Source organism: Pogona vitticeps, chromosome Z, assembly GCF_051106095.1.
Source record: "Pogona vitticeps strain Pit_001003342236 chromosome Z, PviZW2.1, whole genome shotgun sequence".
Classification (NCBI taxonomy): domain Eukaryota; kingdom Metazoa; phylum Chordata; class Lepidosauria; order Squamata; family Agamidae; genus Pogona; species Pogona vitticeps.
The window spans coordinates 1,853,836-1,874,372 of record NC_135799.1 but is presented as its reverse complement, the minus strand read 5'-3'; the positions used below and the strand labels follow the sequence as shown (position 1 = coordinate 1,874,372).

At 46.2% G+C, this 20,537-nt stretch overlaps 2 protein-coding genes and 1 pseudogene across 5 annotated transcripts in view; 2 read left to right on the top strand and 1 right to left on the bottom strand.

Moving 5' to 3' along the window:
• The window catches only part of LOC140702929 (uncharacterized), a 547,856-nt pseudogene that overhangs the window by 396,943 nt on the left and 130,376 nt on the right, over window positions 1-20,537 (bottom strand). The gene's annotated exons all lie outside the window — the stretch shown is intronic.
• The window catches only part of LOC140702944 (uncharacterized), a 540,061-nt gene that overhangs the window by 413,327 nt on the left and 106,197 nt on the right, over window positions 1-20,537 (top strand). The gene's annotated exons all lie outside the window — the stretch shown is intronic.
• LOC144585069 (uncharacterized) lies at window positions 1,098-20,178 on the top strand. 2 transcript variants are annotated; one of them, XM_078382533.1, is made up of 3 exons: window positions 1,098-8,102; window positions 17,930-19,594; window positions 19,680-20,178. In XM_078382533.1, exons 2-3 carry the CDS (start codon window positions 18,126-18,128, stop codon window positions 19,747-19,749), a joined length of 1,539 nt encoding a protein of 512 aa, XP_078238659.1. In that variant the 5' UTR covers window positions 1,098-8,102; window positions 17,930-18,125; the 3' UTR covers window positions 19,750-20,178. The 2 variants fall into 2 exon arrangements, with proteins under 2 accessions (XP_078238659.1, XP_078238658.1); XM_078382532.1 differs by having other exon boundaries at window positions 6,338-8,102; window positions 19,764-20,178.

Genomic DNA, 20,537 nt, shown 5'->3' with positions numbered 1-20,537 from the left:
GGCGGAACTATTCCGTATAGTACGTGACCTATCCGGAGTTGGCCCGGGAGATAGGCCTCCCCCTAGTCTTACCCTGGACCAATTTGCAGCATTTTTAAAATCCAAAGTGGAGGCCATCCGCCGGGATCTCGCTCCTTTTTTGAATACAGTGAGTCGAGTTGAGATGTCCAGCGCTCCGTCTTGCCCGGTGTCTTTTGACTCTTTTAAGCCCGTATCGCCCGACACTGTGGCCAGGACGCTTGATCGCTGTCGTGCCACCACCTCTTTGGACCCCTGCCCAGCCTGGCTAATCAAGGCAGCCAGGCCCTCAACAACGGAATGGGCTACTGCAATAATTAATGGGTCTTTCCTTGAGGGTAGATTTCCCTCTGCCCTCAAGGAAACACTCATTAGGTCCATAAGAAAGAAACCCAGTTTGGCGGCGGACGAAATTGGCAACTATAGGCCCGTCGCCAATGTTTCTTTCTTAAGCAAGGTAGTCGAGAGGGTGGTAGCCGATCAGCTCCAGGCGTTCCTGGATGAAACAGATGCCCTGGATCCATTCCAGTCGGGCTTCAGGCCGCGCCATGGGACAAAAACGGCATTGGTCGCCCTGTGTGATGACTTATTGAGGGAGGCCGACAGGGGCAAAGTGTCTCTGTTGGTCCTCCTCGATATCTCAGCGGCCTTTGATACCATTGACCATGGTATCCTCCTGGGGAGGCTCGCCGAGTTGGGGATAGGTGGCCGGGCTTTTGCTTGGCTCCATTCCTTCTTGGAGGACCGTCCCCAGAGAGTACAGCTTGGGGAGAATGTTTCGGCCCCGTGGTGCCTTAATTGTGGGGTCCCACAGGGGTCGATCATCTCCCCAATGCTGTTTAATATCTACATGAGGCCGCTGGGAGGGGTCATCAGGAGGTGTGGAGCGCAGTGCCATCAATATGCGGATGACACACAGCTCTACATCTCCTTTTTTCCAACTGCAGGAGATGCCGTTCTGTCCCTTCGGCGTTGCCTGGAGGCTGTACAGGAATGGATGCAGGAGAACGGGCTGAGGCTGAACCCGGACAAGACAGAGGTACTGAGGGTGGGCGCCCCCACACCTGCGGACATGGGAAACTCCCTCATTTTTGGGGGGGTGACCCTGCCCGCCAGGGATGGGGTCCGTAGCTTGGGTGTCCATCTTGACCCGGCGCTCACCATGGAGACCCAGGTGGCGTCCGTGGTCCGTTCCGCTTTTTTCCATCTCAGGCGGATAGCCCAGCTGCGGCCCTACCTTGATGTGGGGTCTCTCACCACTCTGGTGCATGCGCTTGTAGTCTCGAGATTAGACCACTGTAATGCGCTCTACGTGGGGCTACCTTTGAGATTGCTGTGGAAACTACAGGTGGTGAAGAATGTGGCGGCCAGACTACTCAGTGGGCTGAGAAGATACCAACATATCTCCCCCACTCTGGCCGCATTGCATTGGCTGCCCATCCGATTCCGCATCGACTTCAAAGTCTTGATGCTTACTTACAAAGCCCTAAACGGTTTAGGACCTCGATACTTGGCGGAACGCCTTCTCCCACCTAGATCTACCCGTGTCACTCGCGCGAGCCAGGAGATAAGGCTGAGGAGCCTAACGCCGAGAGAGGCCCGAAAGGAAAAGACCAGAAACCGGGCCTTCTCAGCGGTGGCTCCTCGCCTTTGGAACAACTTGCCCCCTGAGATTCGCGCGGCTCCCTCGCTGGGCATTTTTAAGAAACAACTAAAAACATTGATGTATAGGCGGGCCTTCCCAACAGAAAACCCTTGACGATCTTTTTTCTTATTCTGTTCTTTATTTTTTTTTATTTACGTTTCTGCTGTAAAGTTTTAAAATTACATTATTGTTTTTACTGTAAGCCGCCTAGAGTGGTCTAATATGATCAGATAAGCGGGATAGAAATAAAATAAATAAATAAATAAATAAATGGTCATCTTAGGTTACATCAAAGGACCCACACTAGGAACCTTCAGGATCTGTCCTTCCAGTGAGCACTCAGGGTTGATTTCCTTCAGAATGGATAGGTTTGTTTTCCGTGCAGTCTACAAGACTCTCAAGAGCCTTCTCCAGCACCACAGTTCAAAAGCAAAAATTCTTTGCCTGTCAGCTTTATGGTCCAGCTCTCACTTCCCTACATCAGTACAGGAAAAACTATAGCTTCGACTACTCGGACTTTGGTCGGCATGGTGATGTCTCTGCTTTTTAAGATGCTGTCTAGGTTTATAATTGCTTTCCTCGCAAGTAGCAGGTGTGTTTTAATTTTGTGGCTGCTGTCGCCATCTGCAGCAATCATGGAGCCCAATAAAGAACAATTGGTCATTGCCTCTGTATCTTCCCCTTCTATTTGACAGGAAGTGATGGGACCAGTGGCCCTGATCTTAGTTTTTTTGACCGTTTTTTGCGCTCTCCTCTTTCACCGTCATTAGGAGGTTCTTTAATTCCTCCTCACTTTCTGCCATCAGAGTGGTATCATCTGCATATCAGAGGTTGTTGATAGTTCTTCCAGCAGTCTTGATTCCAGTTTGGGATTCCTCCAGTCCAGCCTTTTGCATGATGTATTCTGCATATAAGTTAAATAAGCCGGGGGACAATATACAGCCTTGTACTTTCCCAATATTGAACCAATCAACCATTGCTTCCTGTCCCATATATAGATTTCTCAGGAGATACATGAGGTGGTCAGGCACTCCCCTTTCTTTAAGAACCTGCCATAGTTTGCTATGGTTTTACACAGGCAAAGCAAAGCAAAGCAAAGCGTGTTGCTTATATACTGCCCCATATTGCTTCAAACGCTTTCTGGGTGGTTTACAAGTTATTTATGCAGGCTACACATTGCCCCCCCCCAACAAGCTGGGTACTCATTTTACCGACCTCGGAAGGATAGAAGGCTGAGTCAACCTTGAGCCGGCTACCTCGGACTGAACCCCAGGTCAAAGGCTTTTGCACAGTCAATGAAGCAGAAGGAGATGTTTTCCTTTTGTTGGAAAGCTTGGGGGAAGCTAAAAGGTAGATAAATATATGTAGATATAAATTCCAGAAAGGTTAATGAAAAATAATAATATTAGATGCTTTGGCTCTTATGGTTTATATATAGAGCTTAAATATGAGTGAGTCACCATATTGATTATATAGACAAGATTAGACTTACAATGTCTTTTTACCTGTAAAAGTGGGGATCTTACAGAAATGTATTGAGCTGGCCTGGAGCTTCTGTGTGGGGAGGTGTGTATGGTTAAGCTACCTTTATGATGAAATTAGAATTGCTTATGATGACTTCTGGTTAGAGGTGTACGCAGGTGAAAGAATATAAAGAGACTTTATAGATAGCACTTTAAAAGCCAGGAAAAAGAATGAAAGAAATGAATTCCTAGATCCACAAGGCTGTAAATAATTAAAAATTCCTGATTTATACATGGAGCAAAGAAATATAATAAAAATGGGGAAGTTACTTGTTGAACGTCTTCAATGGTTAATAAGTATAGGTAATGCTTAGATTACATATTCTGATCACAATTATTTAGAAGGTATTGATGATGAATTAGAAACATGAAGATACTAAGTAACTTATGAACTATAATTGGTCTATGCAACTAAGAATGGCTTGAATATAAGATCAATACAGGTTTAAGTTTATATATTAGACAATTTATTTATGTTAATCTTTAGGGTTTATGTAGTCAGATTTATATATTAAATGGATATGGTCTAAAGATGCTTAGTAGGGCAATATGGTTAATGTAGTCAGGTTTATATGTTAGATGGATATATTCTCCCCACATATATGTTTTGTGTTTGTTTTGTATGTTTGTGTATAATAAAAAGAAAAAGAAAAATGTGATTGGCTGACTAACGAATTGAATCAGATTAAAGAAGAAGTTTTTTTAAAACCTAATCAATAAATTAAAAATCAATAAGTCACCGGGCCCAGATGGCATCCACCCAACTGTTATTAAGGAACTGAGAAATGAAGTTGTTGAATTCTTAACTAAGATATACAACTTGTCATTTAAAACAGTCCATTCATTTTGTTTTACTTGTGAGTAGACTCTGCTATTTTTGTTCACATTGGAGGCCCATATTTCTACCAATGGGGAATATCTACACCCCGAGAAGCTGGAAATAGATTTTCTGTCATTGGCAGGCTTCACTTCTCTCTCTCTCTCTCTCTCTTCCTTCCTTTTTCACATGTGGTTTTTTCTAGCAGCATCAGAAGTGGGTCTGTATAATTCTGATTCTTCTCTTTGCGACCTGGTGGGGAAAGGAAAGGAAAGGGGAGGGCCTCTCACTGGGGAACCAGCCAAGGGTTGGGCTCTGTCTCCGAAGGTCAGGAGAAAGGAAGGGCCCTCGTGGCTGCCCCAAGGCCAGCAGATGGAGGGTGGGGTGGGGAGTTCTTGTGGCCCTTCCATCGCCATGAGTATTGTTATAAATCCCGGCTGAGCCCTCGGATCCTGTCCTAGAGAGATCGGCTGCTCGAAGTCATGGGAGTTTCCCCTCTTGGCTCAGGCCTTTCTTGGCTTTTCTCAGCCCGGGGATCCCTTGTTGTTTCTTCTGGCCGGCATCAGGGCCAGAGCCAGCCTCAAGGGAGGCTGGGTGGATCTCAGGCCAGGAACGGACGGACTTTGGGGCACCCAGAACCGGGGGGGGGGACGACGACGACAAGGGAACGCCTCTTCCCTTTTGACTTAGAAGGCCAAGCTCTCCAGTTGTCGCAGGGGCACTCCTCTGGGGAACCAGCTGCCGCCATCATCATCCTGTTGAAGAACAGGCATGATTGGACTTTTGGAACCCTCTGTTTACTTGTCTGGCAAAAAAAAAAATTTAATTGCTGGAATTGAACAGGGCAACTTTTCCTGACCCTTTCTTTGCTGTGTCTCTTTTCGTCCAGAAAGTGGCAAAGATGATGAAACATTATTAAGGAGTGACCCAAAATCTGAATCGTGCTTTGCTTTTTTCTGTCTTGGTAAGCGTTACTTCATTTTTTAAAAAAAAGCTTAAAAATTACCTCTCTTTAGTGTCAGGATGTCCCTTAGAGAAGGAAAGTTATTCATTAGAATAAATGAACCACTAGGGCTGAACGTAAAGAACAATGATTGACGGCAGAATTATTTTGCTTCCAGCTACAAGCAAAAATAAAACAGAAAATGATATGGAACATTTCAAGAAACATTCTAGTAGCTGTCATTGTAGAAGAGGCAGCCCTGTTCGTCCGCACAAGCGTTATCCGGCAAAATCCAAAGAAACAAAACAAAACAAGGCACAAATGTATGGCACCTTATCGGCTAACCATTATATTTTGATGTGAGCCTTTGTGGACGTGCCCACTTGATCAGACATACGGAAACGGAGTGAAAAATAACGGGTGAAATAGTCCGTTTCATAACAGAGCACAGCTGAGAATAAAGCTGGAGGCAGAACCCGGGGGGGGGGGATCCTGCGACCAGGGATCAGAGCTGGCAGGGGTTTGACAGGGAACAGAAAGGAAGGAAAGGGAGGAAGGAAGGAAAAGCCTTCATCTGGAGGAAGGAGGAGAAAAGAAAGAAAGAAAGAAAAGAAAGAAAGAAAGGGGAGAGACCCCGGAGACCGAGGGCAGATCCGTGGACTCGCCCAGCTACCTTTCAGGGAACACCAAATGAAGGGAAAGGGCATGAAATCCCTCCTGCCACTGCTTAGTTTCTTCTTCTTCTTCTTCTTCTGGTTTTTGGATTGTTTCGGTCTATTTATTGAGGATTTTAATTTTATTGCCTTTTTTTTTTTTACTGTAGACTGTGCGCAGAGTAGCTCCGTCTAGGTGGGGGGGGGGTATAAAAGCTAAACAAATACTAGACAAGGGGATCAAAGCAAAAAGGCCAAAGGGAGGATGGAGGGAAGAGATGCTTCAGTTGTGGGGATCTGCAGATGTTTGTGCAACGTTTGTCTTTGTGCCCGAGTGTGACACGGTGTGTGTGTGCACGCAAGGCGTGTCAAACGGGCGGCCCTGTGGGGAAGAAGCCTTGAGAGAACCGGAGCAGCGAGAAGAGGTCTAAAAGGAAGTCGAAGTCTAACGTGTCCATCATCCTCCTTGGAGGTCTCGAGCAGAAAGCTCTTTCCCCTCTCACGCAGTACCAGAACCGTCAGGGGACCTCCACTCCGATGGGGTGGTGCTGGAGTAAGAACCGAGGAAATAGTCCTTGACTTGGCATGTTAGCCTGTGGAACTCCTTGCCACAGGATGTGGTGTCCAGTAGGGCCTCCCAGGGAGCGAGGTGCCCCTTGCCCCTGAGCCCCCCCCAACGGCTCCCTCCTTGCCCCCCTTCAGGGAAAAAGGCAGGGGGGGACAGAGGGGGGGGGGTTGGCGGCGGATCGTGGCCTGGAGGGCGGGAAAGCAGCGGCCGTTTCATTCCCCCCCCCAAATAGGCTCCTCCTGCCCATTCTCCCCCCCTCTGGTCCACCAGGGGGGCATTGGATGGGGGGCAGAGGAGTCGTCTGTGTGTGTGTGTGTGTGTGTGTGTGTGTGTGTGTGTGTGTGTGTGTGTGTGTGTGTGTGTGTGTGTGTGTGTGTGTGTGTGTGTGTGTGCGCGCGCGCGCGTGCACCCATAGGCAGCCCCCCGCCCCCTATTTTTTTGAGGAGTGGGGGGGATAGGAGGGGGCCCAAGTAAGTAGGGCTTGGAAGGGAGGGGCAGAAGACAAGGGGCTGGCTGGGAGGGAAGGAGGGATGTGGATGATGAGGATGATATTTCATGTCTATGGCAGCCAAGGTGGTTGCTGATGCTGCCCCTGCAAGGGAGGGAAGTTCCTAGAACGCCAACCAGGCCCTGACCTGAACCCAGACCCTGACCCTCCATCCCACCCCCTTCTCTTCCCACCCAGAGCAATGGGGGGGGGCAGGAGAGCCCCTGGGGGGGAAGAGAGGGGCTGCCCCTTTCCTACACTGGGAAAAGTGACTGTGTGTGTCTGTGTGAGATTTACTGCTGCTGGTTTTAGGTTTATAAAAATATTCCCAGGAAATTGTCTGAATCTCCTCTTGGTTTCCAGGAAGAGACTTTCTTAGAGGCAGGAAATTCAGTCATTAGATTCTTAATTAGCTTAGAATTCATTCATTCAGAATTACTTTCCTCTTTGCTTCTTTATGTCTTTCTGCTTTCGTTGGCGCAGGGGATGGTGGTCAGCTAGATGGCCTGACCTTGGGGGCCGGAGAGGCTGAGCGAAGGTCCGCCTGCAAGGTCTTAAAAAGCAATCGGAAGTTGTGTGTCATCATCACACGGGGGGTGCCGGACCATCACATTCTTCTGGCTGGGCGCTTTGCAGTTTTTCATGCCTCAGTGAAATAGTACGGGGAATTAATGGAAACCTGAAACACTCCACAGGCTGAGAGTCAGAGGGGTTGAACAGGAGTCTCCCCCCCCCCCCAGCACCCCTGCCATTCACAGAGTGACACCACGTGAGGGAACATCCCAGAATCTGACTCCCCTTTTTCATCAAGTGACCACTCCTCCCCCAGACACAAAGCCATGGTCAGGGCTGTGAAGGGCAAAGAGCAGAAGAGGGTCTCCCACAGAGTCCAGGGGTCCCCAACCTTGGGCCTCCAGAGGTTCTTGGACTGTAACTCCCAGAAGCCTTCACCATCGTCTATGCTGGCCAGGATTTCTGGGAGCGGAAGTACCAAGAACATCCGGAGGCCCAAGGTTGGGGGGGGACCCCCTGCTGTAGACCCCCTGGACGGCTGCCTTGGGTGGTTGCCAACCTTCAGCCACCCTTTGCTCTGTCTGGCTTGGCCTCCTTTTTCCTGCTGGCAAGGCGGGCACGAGATTGTGCAGCATTTTTGGGCTATTTCCTGGCTTTTGGAATTGTAGGTATAGGAGCACACAATCCCCCCCCCCCCCAATTCATAAACTGGAGGTATTTTTTAAAGAATTGAATTCTCCAGATTGTCAAAAAGACAAAGGCTTCTATGCTAAGGGTAAGTTTTTGGTTTTATCCATCTGAGAAGGCTCCAGAATTATTTGTTTTTATTTTTCTCTCCCAAGGACGAGGTGAGACTCAGCTGATGCTCTCCGGCATTGCTCTGGATGAAAAGACAAGAATCAAACTCCGAAGCCCCCCAAAAACTTGAATGACAGGTGAGATCAATTTCATTCTTTGGGACCAGAAGCACCCCTGTGTTTGTTTATTTATTAAACAGTAATCCTATGATTAGCACGCTGCTAATACTGAATTACATCAGTATTTCAGAGAATTTTAGCCCAATTGCAGGAAGCATCAGGAGCATTTGGAGAACACCTTCTACCAGACCTTCCATGGTGCCTGGTGAGGGCAAAAGGGGACACCGAGATGGGGCGTGACAGTGCAAAGGAGACCGAGTTGGTGTGAAATCCCCATATTCTGAGGTTCACTTTGAGTCTCTTCTGTCAATTTCCTTCTGTCGCCCCGTTCTGGAGACCTCTGGTTTGTGAAAGGAAGCACACACTCTCAGTTCTATGGCTGAGTGTGGGTTCGAACCCGGCTTGTGTGGGTCCCAGTTTTACTGTCTGCAGCAGTGCCTCTATGAACATGTGCAGAGTTTTTTTGGTTCCCAGTCCTGCTTGGCTCAACCCTGTGGTCACCAAGAGCAGGTGCTGTTGGTAAGATTCCAACCCTGGACAGGCTAGCATGGGGCCTCCTTGGAATTTCTCCTTTCCTCTTTTGGGATCCAAGAGGGTGAAGTGAAGAATTCACTCCTGCATGTGGGGATTCTTGGAGAGGGAAAGATGGAGGAGAGCAAAACCACAAAATGTTTCATTTTATATTCCTTTATCTTTTGACTTATCTCGTTCCTCAACCTATCCAAATTCATTTTAATTTCATCTTGTAAATTCCAAGTGATCTTTACTTTGGGAAGAAAGTAAATGAAAAAGCAAAGGCTGAGGAGGTCTGTTCCGTGCACACGGGGTTTGGTGGTCGGGTGGGTGAGCTTTCCTTCATTGGGGCCAACTGTGAAATTCCAGTCTGGTGTGTAAGCTTTGGAGACCTCCAGAACTCTTCATCAGCCTCAATAGTGTTTATGTCGGAGTGGCACAGTTTTTTAGCAGCGCCTGTTGCCGAAGCTCCTTGTTTATTTATTTATTTATTTATTTATTTATTTATTTATTTATTGGACTTATATACCGCCCCATAGCGCTACAAGCACTCTCCGGGCGGTTTACAATTTTAATTATAAAGGCTACACATTATTTTTTATTTTTATTTATTTGATTTGTATCCCGCCCATCTGGTAGGTCAATACCACTCTGAGCGGCTGTTCCAGTCCCAGCAGTCAAGAAAATCAGGCAGACTTCTAGTCTATTGCCATTTATATACAGCAGCAACAGCGTAACACTCCACAACCCTCTACATGAGCCAAGAGAAAGACGTCATTACCTGGTGGCCATATAGACTATCCCACACTGTCCAGTCAGTTGTCAGAGGCCTGACATGATCATCATCCTTAAGATGTGTATTCCCGTGTCCTTGTCGGGCACACCTGCTGACACTTTGTACGTGATCTCTGTGCCAAGTGTTCATGGCTGTAAAATTCAGGTTCTGTTTTATTTGGCTTATTTTATATAACCTGACAGTGTGAATGTGGGATATTGTACCTCTGTAGCTGTGATTCAAAAAAAAAAGGTCCAATGTGTTGCCAGCAGGAGAAAAAGTTGCCAGGCTTCCCATAGGAAAGGGCAGCCTGAATATTGACAGCAGGACTGGGAGCAGTGAAGATGGTCTACCCAGGACACCCTCTCTTCTGCTCCCTGCCATCCACACTTGGTGAAAAACAGCCCTGACCTTTGCCTTGGGTTTGGGAGAGAAGCGGTGGACTGTCAGACTGTCAGCTTCTGGGATTTCCCCTTGTGGGATTTCGCTCTGTGAATGGTAGTGATGCTGAGGGAGTCCTGCTCTACCTCTTGGCCTCTGGAGTGTCTCTGGGTTCCATGGTTTCCCGTACTATTTCCCACCATTACAAAATGGGGGATACCTGGCTCAGCATTATTAGGAGCGGGAAGGACCTTGGAATCATCTTAGATCACAAGATGAGCAAAAAGTGTGATGTGGCTGCAAAAAAGGCCAGTGCTATTTAGGCTGCATTAAGAGAGGGAGAGTCTCGACTTCCGGCTTGATGTTGCGACGAGACAGCAGGAGGAGGACAGAGCTCTGTCCCTCTGGGCTGAATTCTGACCCTGTTTGGGACACCATAGGGTGTCGGAACCACCCTGGAGGGGTGGTGAACTGGGGGGGAAGCCTGTTGATCATGGGGGGGGCGGCCACCCCATTTGATCCAGGAAACTCCCTAATCAGCCAACGGGCAGAAACAAGCAGCTTCGGCTGGCTTGCAAGTCGCTGGCAGCCAGCCATGAGAAGCAACACCAGCATCTGGCATCGCTGTTTTCCATCGGGTGAGATATTTCTTTACAAATAATTGCCTACGTACCCCTGGAAGAAATAATTTCTATATATAGGGGGGAGGAAGAATTGCTATCTTATCTCAGTAACTTATAAAAGCGGCAAAAAATCTGGTGAGAGGGATAGCTGAAGAAAATAACATTTTTAAAAATATACTTCAAGAATATTACAATTTTGTGTTATAAGCTTAAGAGAATTCTCCTGCTAGCAAAGTCCGGACATTGTTTTGATTACGGAAACTTGTTTGGCATGGATCCCAGGAGAGGTGGCCTTGAACATTCAGCTATTGTTTAAGTCTGAGAATCTGTTTGCTTCTTCTTGATTTTTTTTTCTTCTTGCTCCTGGCTGGGGGAATTAACCCTAAAATGGACTTTTTAAAAACTGTTCCTTGGACATTCCTAAATCTGTGAAGTTAGGCCATCAGGCCACGGATACAAATATTGTACCCTGGTATTTGGGGGTCCGAAATTGGTTCGGGCCTACCTAGCCAAGCAGACCTTTTGAAATGACTCAGGGGACTTTGAATATCTGTGTATAGCAGGAACAGAATGGCACAACAAGGAGAATTTTGGAATGAAATAAAATCTACTCTTCAAACAATATTAGTAACAGTGAGATCCCACTATCAAGAAGCAAAACTATTTTATCAACATCAGGAGAAGGACAGTTTACAAACAACGGAACAATGAAGGAGGAAATGAGAATATTCCAGATGATGTATGCCAATCAAAGCAGGAGCATGAGAGGAGAGTACCAAGGGAAGATAAAGAGATAACAACAGCAAAAATAACCAAAAAAAGCCTGGAAGGTCCATTGAAGATAGACCAAGTACACAAAGAATTAGTGGACATAAACCATATGTATAAAATAGATTCAGAGGATATGAAAGATGGTAGAATGCTTAGAGATACAGAAATACCAAATGAGAAAAGAGAAATCACACTGGGCCATGGATGTGGGACCATTTTCAATGAGAATGTCATCAGAGGATATTGAGAATATTATATAATATGAGAGAAATATTATGATAGTAGTCATACTATATATTAAAACTTGTACATGAATGGTTTGAATGTTTAAAAGATGTTTGGAACTTCGGGGGACAACCGGGAAGATATTCTGATGTAAAAAATAAATAATTGTAAGCAAGTATGTAACACGATGCTTGACAAGCATAAATAATATAGATAGATTGAAAAACTAATAAAATGTATATTAAAAAAGAGAGAGGGAGAGTCTCCAAATCCCATGAGGTGCTAGTTCCCTGCTCCTTGGTCAATCTAATCCTCCTTGTTTCTGATATTAATACCAGTACTTTTTATTAATCCTTGCTTTTTCATCTCCATTTCAAAATCTGGTAATTATGTTTTGCCAGTCTGTCAAATCTTTCTTTATTGGTTTCATCGTAAAGAAAAAATACTTTTACGTAGTAACCCTTTGTCACACATTACATAGTACATCAAATTAGGCTTTCCTTACTACCCTCTCTTACAAATTATCTTCCATATTTCCATCATATCTTTCTCCGTTTTGTCTAATATATGTTTATGTTGTAAAATGTCAAGAAAACTTTTGATACGTGGACACAAACAGTGGCCTTGATGGAAGCATAGATGTTGCCCCTCTGGAAGGAATGAGAGAGAGCTGACAGAAACTCCGTGCTTTGTCTTTCTCTCCGGATGCAAAAACCTATGACAGGCAAATGTAATTATAAAAATAGGTAAAGGTAAAGGTAAAGGTTCCCCTTGACAATTTTTGTCCAGTCGTGTTCGACTCTAGGGGGTGGTGCTCATCCCCGTTTCCAAGCCATAGAGCCAACGTTTGTCCGAAGACAATCTTCCGTGGTCACATGGCCAGTGCGACTTAGACACAGAACGCTGTTACCTTCCCACCGAGGTGGTCCCTATTTATCTACTTGCATTTGCATGCTTTCGAACCGCTAGGTTGGCGGGAGCTGGGACAGGCGACGGGCGCTCACTCCGTCGTGTGGATTCGATCTGACGACTGCTGGTCTTCTGACCCTGCAGCACAGGCTTCTGCGGTTTAGCCCACAGCGCCACCACATCCCTAATTATAAAAATACTTTGTATTTAAACATTTAACTTAAATAGCTTAACTTCAGCATAACAGTGTGTACAGAGCATGTAATGACTGTTTGCTCACGAACCCACTGTCAGCCTGACCGCCCTTAAGCAAAGGTGCAGCAACAAATGCTCCTACCTGAGCTTCTTTTATACAGACTTCAGCCCCTTCAGGGGTCTGGCTGACCTACACGTAGTTTGTTTCTTCAGCTTTCCTATTTTTTATTATTTATTTATTTTATTTTATTTCTACCCCACCTATCTATAGCTGCCCAGAGTAGTATAATATACCAGATGGATGGGATATAAACCAAATCAATCAAATAAATAAATAAATAAATATCTGGTCAAACAACCACTCCTATGTGAGTATGTTGAAGACTTTATTATTTGATCTGTTTATATTAAGTTACAGGTTTTTCCCCTCCCCTTTCTCTTATTTCTCCCTCTCTTGGTTCTCTTTCTCTTCCCCTTCTCCCCCTTCGTTCGGTCATGGAATGGAAGGCCTGCCCTCCAAGCGAGGGGCCCCAAAACATCTCTGTGGTCACGGGTAGGGGAAGATATGGCATTGGCCCCGTCCCTGCTCGTGTTAGAACAACGGATAGATGCTTAAAACCTGTTCATTGTTCTGAGACGGTGTCCAACCCCCAGTATCGAGGTAGCCAGTCCAGTCGTCCATCCACTCTGCTCCTGGTGTTGTTGAATGCCAGGTCTGTATCCAACAAGGCCCAAGTAATTTATGATCTTATCTTGGAGCAGGATGCAGACCTGGCATGAATAACCGAAACATGGATTGGCGGAGAAAGGGGCCCTCCCCTAGCACTCCTCTGTCCGCCCGGTTATGCTGTCCAGGGTAGACTGGAGGGTCGGGGGGGGAGTTGCCATTGTCTATAAATCCAACCTGAGGTCACTAGGCGCTCCTCAGTGGTAAAACCGGGTCTTGAGGCCCTCCACGTGTCGGTTGGGGCCAGGGATGGTATTGGGATCTTGCTGGGCTATCGTGCTCCCCGCGACCCAGCCATTTCCCTACTGTAGCTGGTGGACTTTGTCTCCGTGGCACTGTTGGATTCCCCAGGGCTATTGGTTTTGGGGGATTTCAATGTGCATGCGGGGGCAGAGACCTCCGGGCCAGCTCTTGAGTTCTTGGAGACCATGGCCTTCTTGAACATGTTCCAGCATATCAACGGCCCCACCCACGTGGGCAGCCACACACTTGACCTGTTTTTTTCCACTAATGGGAGTGAGAGTGGTCCGATGGTGTCTGACCTCGAGTAAGTACCCTTGTCATGGTCGGACCATCACCTAATAAAATGCATCCTCAAAATGGCTCTCCCCCCTCGCAGGGAGCATGGACCTATTGTCATGGTCTGCCTTCGAAGGCTACTGGATCCGGTTGGATTCCAGGATGCCATGAGAGGTGTCACGGCTGAACTGGCTGGCGCTCCTGTCGATGCTCTGGTTGACGGTTGGTTCTCAGCCGCAGCTAGGGCTGTAGACATGATCGCTCCTAAATGCCCTCTCTGCCATAGAGACCGCCCGGCGCCCTGGTTTAACCAGGATCTCCAGGCGTTGAAGCGGGTCAGGAGATGGCTAGAGCGCAAATGGAGAAAGGACCCGACGGATTTTAATTGGATAGATGTTAAGGTCACTACTAACCTTTATCTGGCCAAGGTAAAGGCTGCCAGTCGAGCATACTTCGCTAACCGGATAAGCGAAGCGTCCAACCAGCAGGCGGAGTTATTCCATATAGTACACGACCTATCCGGAGTTGGTCTGGGTGATGGGCCTCCCCCTAGTTTTTCACCGGACCAATTTGCAGCATTTTTAAAATCAAAAGTGGAGGCCATCCGCCGGGACCTCTCCCCTTTTTTGAATACAGTGAGTCGAGCAGAGATGTCCAGCGCTCCACCTTGCCCGGTGATTCTTGACTCCTTTCAGCCTGTCACGCCTGACTCTGTGGCCAGGGTGCTTGATCGCTGTCGTGCCACCTCCTCCTCCTTGGACCCTTGCCCGGCCTGGCTAATCAAATCAGCCAGGCCTTCAACAACGGAATGGGCCACGGCTATAATTAATGGGTCTTTCCTTGAGGGCAGATTTCCATCTGCCCTGAAGGAGACACTCATTAGGCCCATTAGGAAGAAACCCAGTTTGGTGGCGGAGGAAATTGGGAACTATAGGCCCATCGCCAATGTTTCTTTCCTAAGCAAGGTGGTCGAGAGGGTGGTGGCCGATCAGCTTCAGGCGCTCCTGGATGAAACAGATGCCCTGGATCCATTTCAGTCGGGCCTCAGGCCAGGCCACGGGACAGAGACGGCATTGGTCGCCCTGTGCGATGACCTACTGAGGGAGGCCGACAGGGGCAAAGTGTCCCTGTTGGTTCTCCTCGATATCTCAGCATCCTTTGATACCATTGACCACGGTATCCTCCTGGGGAGGCTCTCCGAGTTGGGAATAGGTGGCCTGGCATTGGCCTGGCTCCGTTCCTTCTTGGAGGACCGCCCCCAGGAGTGCAGCTTGGGGAGAGGGTCTCGGCCCCGTGGTGCCTCAATTGTGGGGTTCCACAGGGGTCAATTATCTCCCCAATGCTGTTTAACATCTACATGAGGCCGCTGGGTGGGGTCATCAGGGGATGTGGAGCCTTGTGTCATCAGTATGCCAATGACACTCAGCTCTACATCTCTTTTCCACCTACCGCAGGAGATGCTGTCCTGTCCCTCCAGCGCTGCCTGGGGATTGTACTGCAATGGATGCAGGAGAACGGGCTGAGGTTGAACCCGGACAAGACGGAGGTGCTGAGAGTGGGCGCCCCCACAGATGGGGGTTTGGGTAACTCCCTCACTTTTGGGGGGGTGACTTGCTGCCAGGGTTGGGGTCCACAGCTTGGGGATCCATATGGCCCCGGCGCTTACCATGGAATCCCAAGTGGCGTCGGTGGTCCACACCGCCTTTTTTCACCTCAGGCGGATAGCCCAGCTGCGGTCCTACCTTGATGTGGGGGCGCTCACTACCTTGGTGCATGCGCTCGTAATCTCGAGATTAGACCACTGCAATGCGCTCTACGTGGGGCTACCTTTGAGGCTGCTGCGGAAATTACAGGTGGTGCAGAATGCGGCGGCCAGATTACTTAGTGGTGTGAAAAAATACCAACATATTTCACCCACTCTGGCCGCATTGCATTGGCTGCCCATCCAATTCCACATCGACTTCAAAGTTTTGATGCTTACCTGTAAAGCCCTAAATGGTTTAGGGCCTCGATAGTTAGCAGAGCGCCTACTCCCACCACGATCTACCCGTGTCACTCGTGCGAGCCAGGAGGTGAGGCTGAGGAGCCTGACGCCGAGGGAGGCCCGGAAGGAAAAGACAAGAAATCGGGCCTTCTCGGCGGTGGCTCCTCACCTCTGGAACAACTTACCTCCTGAGATTCGTGGGGCTCCCTCACTGGGTACCTTTAAGAAGCAATTAAAAACTTGGATGTTTTGGCAGGTCTTCCCATCACATAACTCATGACCTCTTTCTTTCCTCCTTTACTGTTCTATGTTTTGTGTTTTGGCATCGTAATCTAGTGTTTTTATGATTTAGAACTGTTTATTTACATTGTTTACTGTATTATTTTTAAGGTTGTTAGCCACCTAGAGTGGTCCTCGCTTGACCAGATAAGCGGGATATAAATAAAATAAATAAATAAATAAAATAAATGTAATTTACTGTATTTCTCAGTGACCTGATCTATACGAATATTTTGACATAAAATTCCTGTGCGTAGCCTCCACCTCCTAGCTTCTTTATAATCACATGTACCCTTAAAATCCATATTCACCAATTTGTGATCTGCTACTTTTATTAACCCTACGTCTGTCTTACAAACTCTAAATCACAATCACTAGATGCATACATATATAATCTATCCTAAAATAACTTTTATATGCTGATGAATAAAAAGTAAACATTTACATCTCCTTTCACTTCTCTCCAAACATCTTGCATGTCAGTTCTATTTATCAGTTTATGTCATATTGTAATATTATACAGTGGTGCCCCACATGACGACGATAATGTGTTCCACTGAAATCGCTGTACAGCAAAATCATCATGCGCCATTGGAATGCATAGAAAACCAGATAAAGCATTCCAATGGGGAAATTACCTCATCGTCCAGCAAAGATCCTCCATAGGGAAGCCATTTTCTGAGCACCAATCAGCTGTTTTAATAGCTGTCTTCCAAAGCATGGGTCGGAAAACAGCTGGAAGCCATTTTGCGATGTCGTAAAAATCGTCGTCTTGTGAACAAACAGTTCACGAAGCACGTACCTATTCCACATCCAGCGAAGAAACCCCAAAGTCAACATCCTGTGGTTTCGTTGTCCTGTGAGGTCGTCGTGTAGCAGGGCACCACTGTACCTTCTTTCATTCTTGGTAGGGTTTAACTTATCTTCCTCTTCATCCCTTAACATTTATCTTTATTTATCAAGACTTTAAATCATTCCATTTTAGCATCACATCTCCCATTTGGTCCCGTACTGTGACAGCAAGCCCCAGCAAAGCAACACCCAATAGTAACATATCCTCAAACACTATTTTCCTTAAAAAAAACCCTAACCTATAAACACTCACAGCAATATTTAATAATATTTCCCCCCTTTTTTGGCAAGATCCTACCTGGCAACGGTTAAGTGCAAAGTCCTGTGCCTTGGAAAAAGAAACCACTTGCACACTTACAAGATGGGGGATACTTGGCTCAGAAAAACTATGAGCGAGAGGGATGTTGGAATTGTTGTAGATCTCAAGCTAAATATGAGCCAACAATGGCTTTTTATTAATCCAGGTTATCAAACTCTTCCTTCCCTTTCTCCTTTCATGGGTTCACCATTTTCAATACATTTATGGACTTGCAATGCCTTTAAATTAAGTACTGTACAGTGGAAGAAATTTGCAAGTAAACCATGGAACTTTTCCAGTAAAACCTCAATTCTAATCAAATCCTATCCTTGTATTTCTGAGTAAGCTGGTTGGATAGGTCAGTGGTTTAAATATCTGGTTGCAGAACCAGAGGTTCCTTGCTGTGTCTCCCATGGGTAAGGTCAGCTTGTGTGGCCCTCGGGAAAATGCAAGGTCCCAGAAACAGGGAATGGGGAACAACTTTTGAGTATTCTCTACCTAGAAACCCCCCAAAAAAGGGTAGCCATCAGTCAGAATTGACTTGATGGCCCATGTTTAATAATATTTTGGTTAATATATTTTGCCATCACTGGCCCTTTGGGAAGTATCAATTCAGGCAAGGGAAGTCCATGATGTTTTCACAATATGGCTAATTTTTCAAATGTTGCCAGTAAAGCCTTCAGGAGACATATGCCTTTCAAAGGAGTCAAAGACAGAGCAAACTGTTTGGTTTAACCTCCAGTTAGATTCTGCTCTGTGCTATATTCTCAAGACATCTTTTTTTTCTCTATCAGGTAACAAACATGATGGCCAGAATTATACAGAGTCTCTTCTTCTGTCCCTGAAAAGAGTCAAGTGTGAAGCTGGGAAGAAAAGCTTAGAAAAAACCCATGAGCTAAAGGAGAAACGGCTTAAATGCCTGAAGTGTGGAGACAGCTTCAGAGCAGTTCAGTTTGAAGAACTCATCCTGGGGAAAAATCATACAAAAACATGGAATGTGAAAAGAGTTTCAGCGAGAGAAGAAATCTGCCTTCACATCAAAGGACCCACACTGGGGAGAAACCACATAAATGCATCGAATGTGGAAAGAGCTTTAGTCACAATAGTCATCTTAGGGTACATCAAAGGACCCACACTGGGGAGAAACCACATAAATGCATGGAATGTGGAAAGAGCTTTACTCGCAGTGATGCCCTTAGGTCACATCAAAGGACCCACACTGGGGAGAAACCACATAAATGCATGGAATGTGGAAAGAGCTTTAGTCAGAGTGGTGACCTTAGGGTACATCAAAGGACCCACACTGGGGAGAAACCACATAAATGCATGGAATGTGGAAAGAGCTTTAGTTGGAATGGTGCCCTTAGGTTACATCAAAGGACCCTCACTGGGGAGAAACCACATAAATGCATGGAATGTGGAAAGAGCTTTAGTCAGAGTGGTCATCTTAGGGTACATCAAAGGACCCACACTGGGGAGAAACCACATAAATGCATACAATGTGGAAAGAGCTTTAGTCAGAGTGGTGACCTTAGGTCACATCAAAGGACCCACACTGGGGAGGAACCACATAAATGCATGGAATGTGGAAAGAGCTTTACTCTCAGTGGTCAGCTTAGGGTACATCAAAGAACCCACACTGGGGAGAAACCACATAAATGCATGGAATGTGGAAAGAGCTTTCTTTCAAGTGGTCAGCTCAGGGTACATCAAAGGACCCACACTGGGGAGAAACCACATAAATGCATGGAATGTGGAAAGAGCTTTAGTCACAATAGTCATCTTAGGGTACATCAAAGGACCCACACTGGGGAGAAACCACATAAATGCATGGAATGTGGAAAGAGCTTTCTTTCAAGTGGTCAGCTCAGGGTACATCAAAGGACCCACACTGGGGAGAAACCACATAAATGCATGGAATGTGGAAAGACCTTTAGTCAGAGTGGTGCCCTTAAGTTACATCAAAGGACCCACACTGGGGAGAAACCACATGAATGCATGGAATGTGGAAAGAGCTTTAGTCGCAGTGATTCCTTTAGGTTACATCAAAGGACCCACACTGGGGAGAAACCACATAAATGCATGGAATGTGGAAAGACCTTTAGTCAGAGTGGTGCCCTTAAGTTACATCAAAGGACCCACACTGGGGAGAAACCACATAAATGCATGGAATGTGAAAAGAGCTTTAGTCGCAATAGTCATCTTAGGGTACATCAAAGGACCCACACTGGGGAGAAACCACATAAATGCATGGAATGTGGAAAGAGCTTTCTTTCAAGTGGTCAGCTTAGGGTACATCAAAGGACCCACACTGGGGAGAAACCACATAAATGCATGGAATGTGGAAAGAGCTTTAGTCAGAGTGGTCAGCTTAGGTTACATCAAAGGACCCACACTGGGGAGAAACCACATAAATGCATGGAATGTGAAAAGAGCTTTAGTCGCAGTGATGCCCTTAGGTCACATCAAAGGATCCACACGGGGGGAGAAACCACAGAAATGCATGGAATGTGGAAAGAGCTTTAGTCGCAGTGATGCCCTTAGGTCACATCAAAGGACCCACACTGGGGAGAAACCATATAAATGCATGGAATGTGGAAAGAGCTTTCTTTGAAGTGGTCAGCTTAGGGTACATCAAAGGACCCACACTGGGGAGAAACCACATAAATGCATGGAATGTGGAAAGAGCTTTAGTTGCAGTGATGCCCTTAGGTCACATCAAAGGACCCATGCTGGGGAGAAACCACATAAATGCATGGAATGTGGAAAGAGCTTGCTTTCAAGTGGTCAGCTTAGGGTCCATCAAAGAACTCACAGTGTGGAGAAACCATAGAAATTTATGGAATGTGGAAAGAGCTTTATTCAGAGCTCCTGATAAGAAGGCAGAAGGAGCTCATTCAGTTTTGTGCTGATTTCTGCTGGAAAGAATAAGCAATAAAATGACGTAATGCAAAACAGAGAGAAAAGATAAGTGCAGTGCATTGTGAAGTGCCACTTCTGATGTTTTTTACTTTCATCGTTAATTAAAAGATATCACAAAATAGATGTGGAACCTTGTGCTAAAAAAATGAAAATAAGTATATATTGTGCAATAGACGGTTTTACAAAATTAGTGTAAATAGAGAACGGGATGGATGTTCTAAGGCTAACTGATGTAAGAAAAGCAAGTAATGAAGAGAGAGAAGCTGTCCTTTGTTTTATAAGGATTTACCCTCAAAAATAATAATCGTAATTGAGTTTTAAAGAGGCTACCAATGAACCTATTCTCTCTTTTTTATGAACACACACACACATATATATAATGCATGAAGAACCAGGCATTTCTATGCTACTGTATTGAGAGTATACTGCTTTGTAATGGCAGGGATTGTTGGAAGGAGTGGAAATTTTGGTATTTCAATC

Bases quoted from the DNA above. Each gene is read 5' to 3' on its own strand.
- LOC144585069 (XM_078382532.1), top strand. From the start codon at position 18,126: ATGGAATGTGAAAAGAGTTTCAGCGAGAGAAGAAATCTGCCTTCACAT. The intron at 19,595-19,763 runs GTCACATCAAAG...TGGTCAGCTTAG, and splicing joins AGTCGCAGTGATGCCCTTAG to GGTACATCAAAGGACCCACA.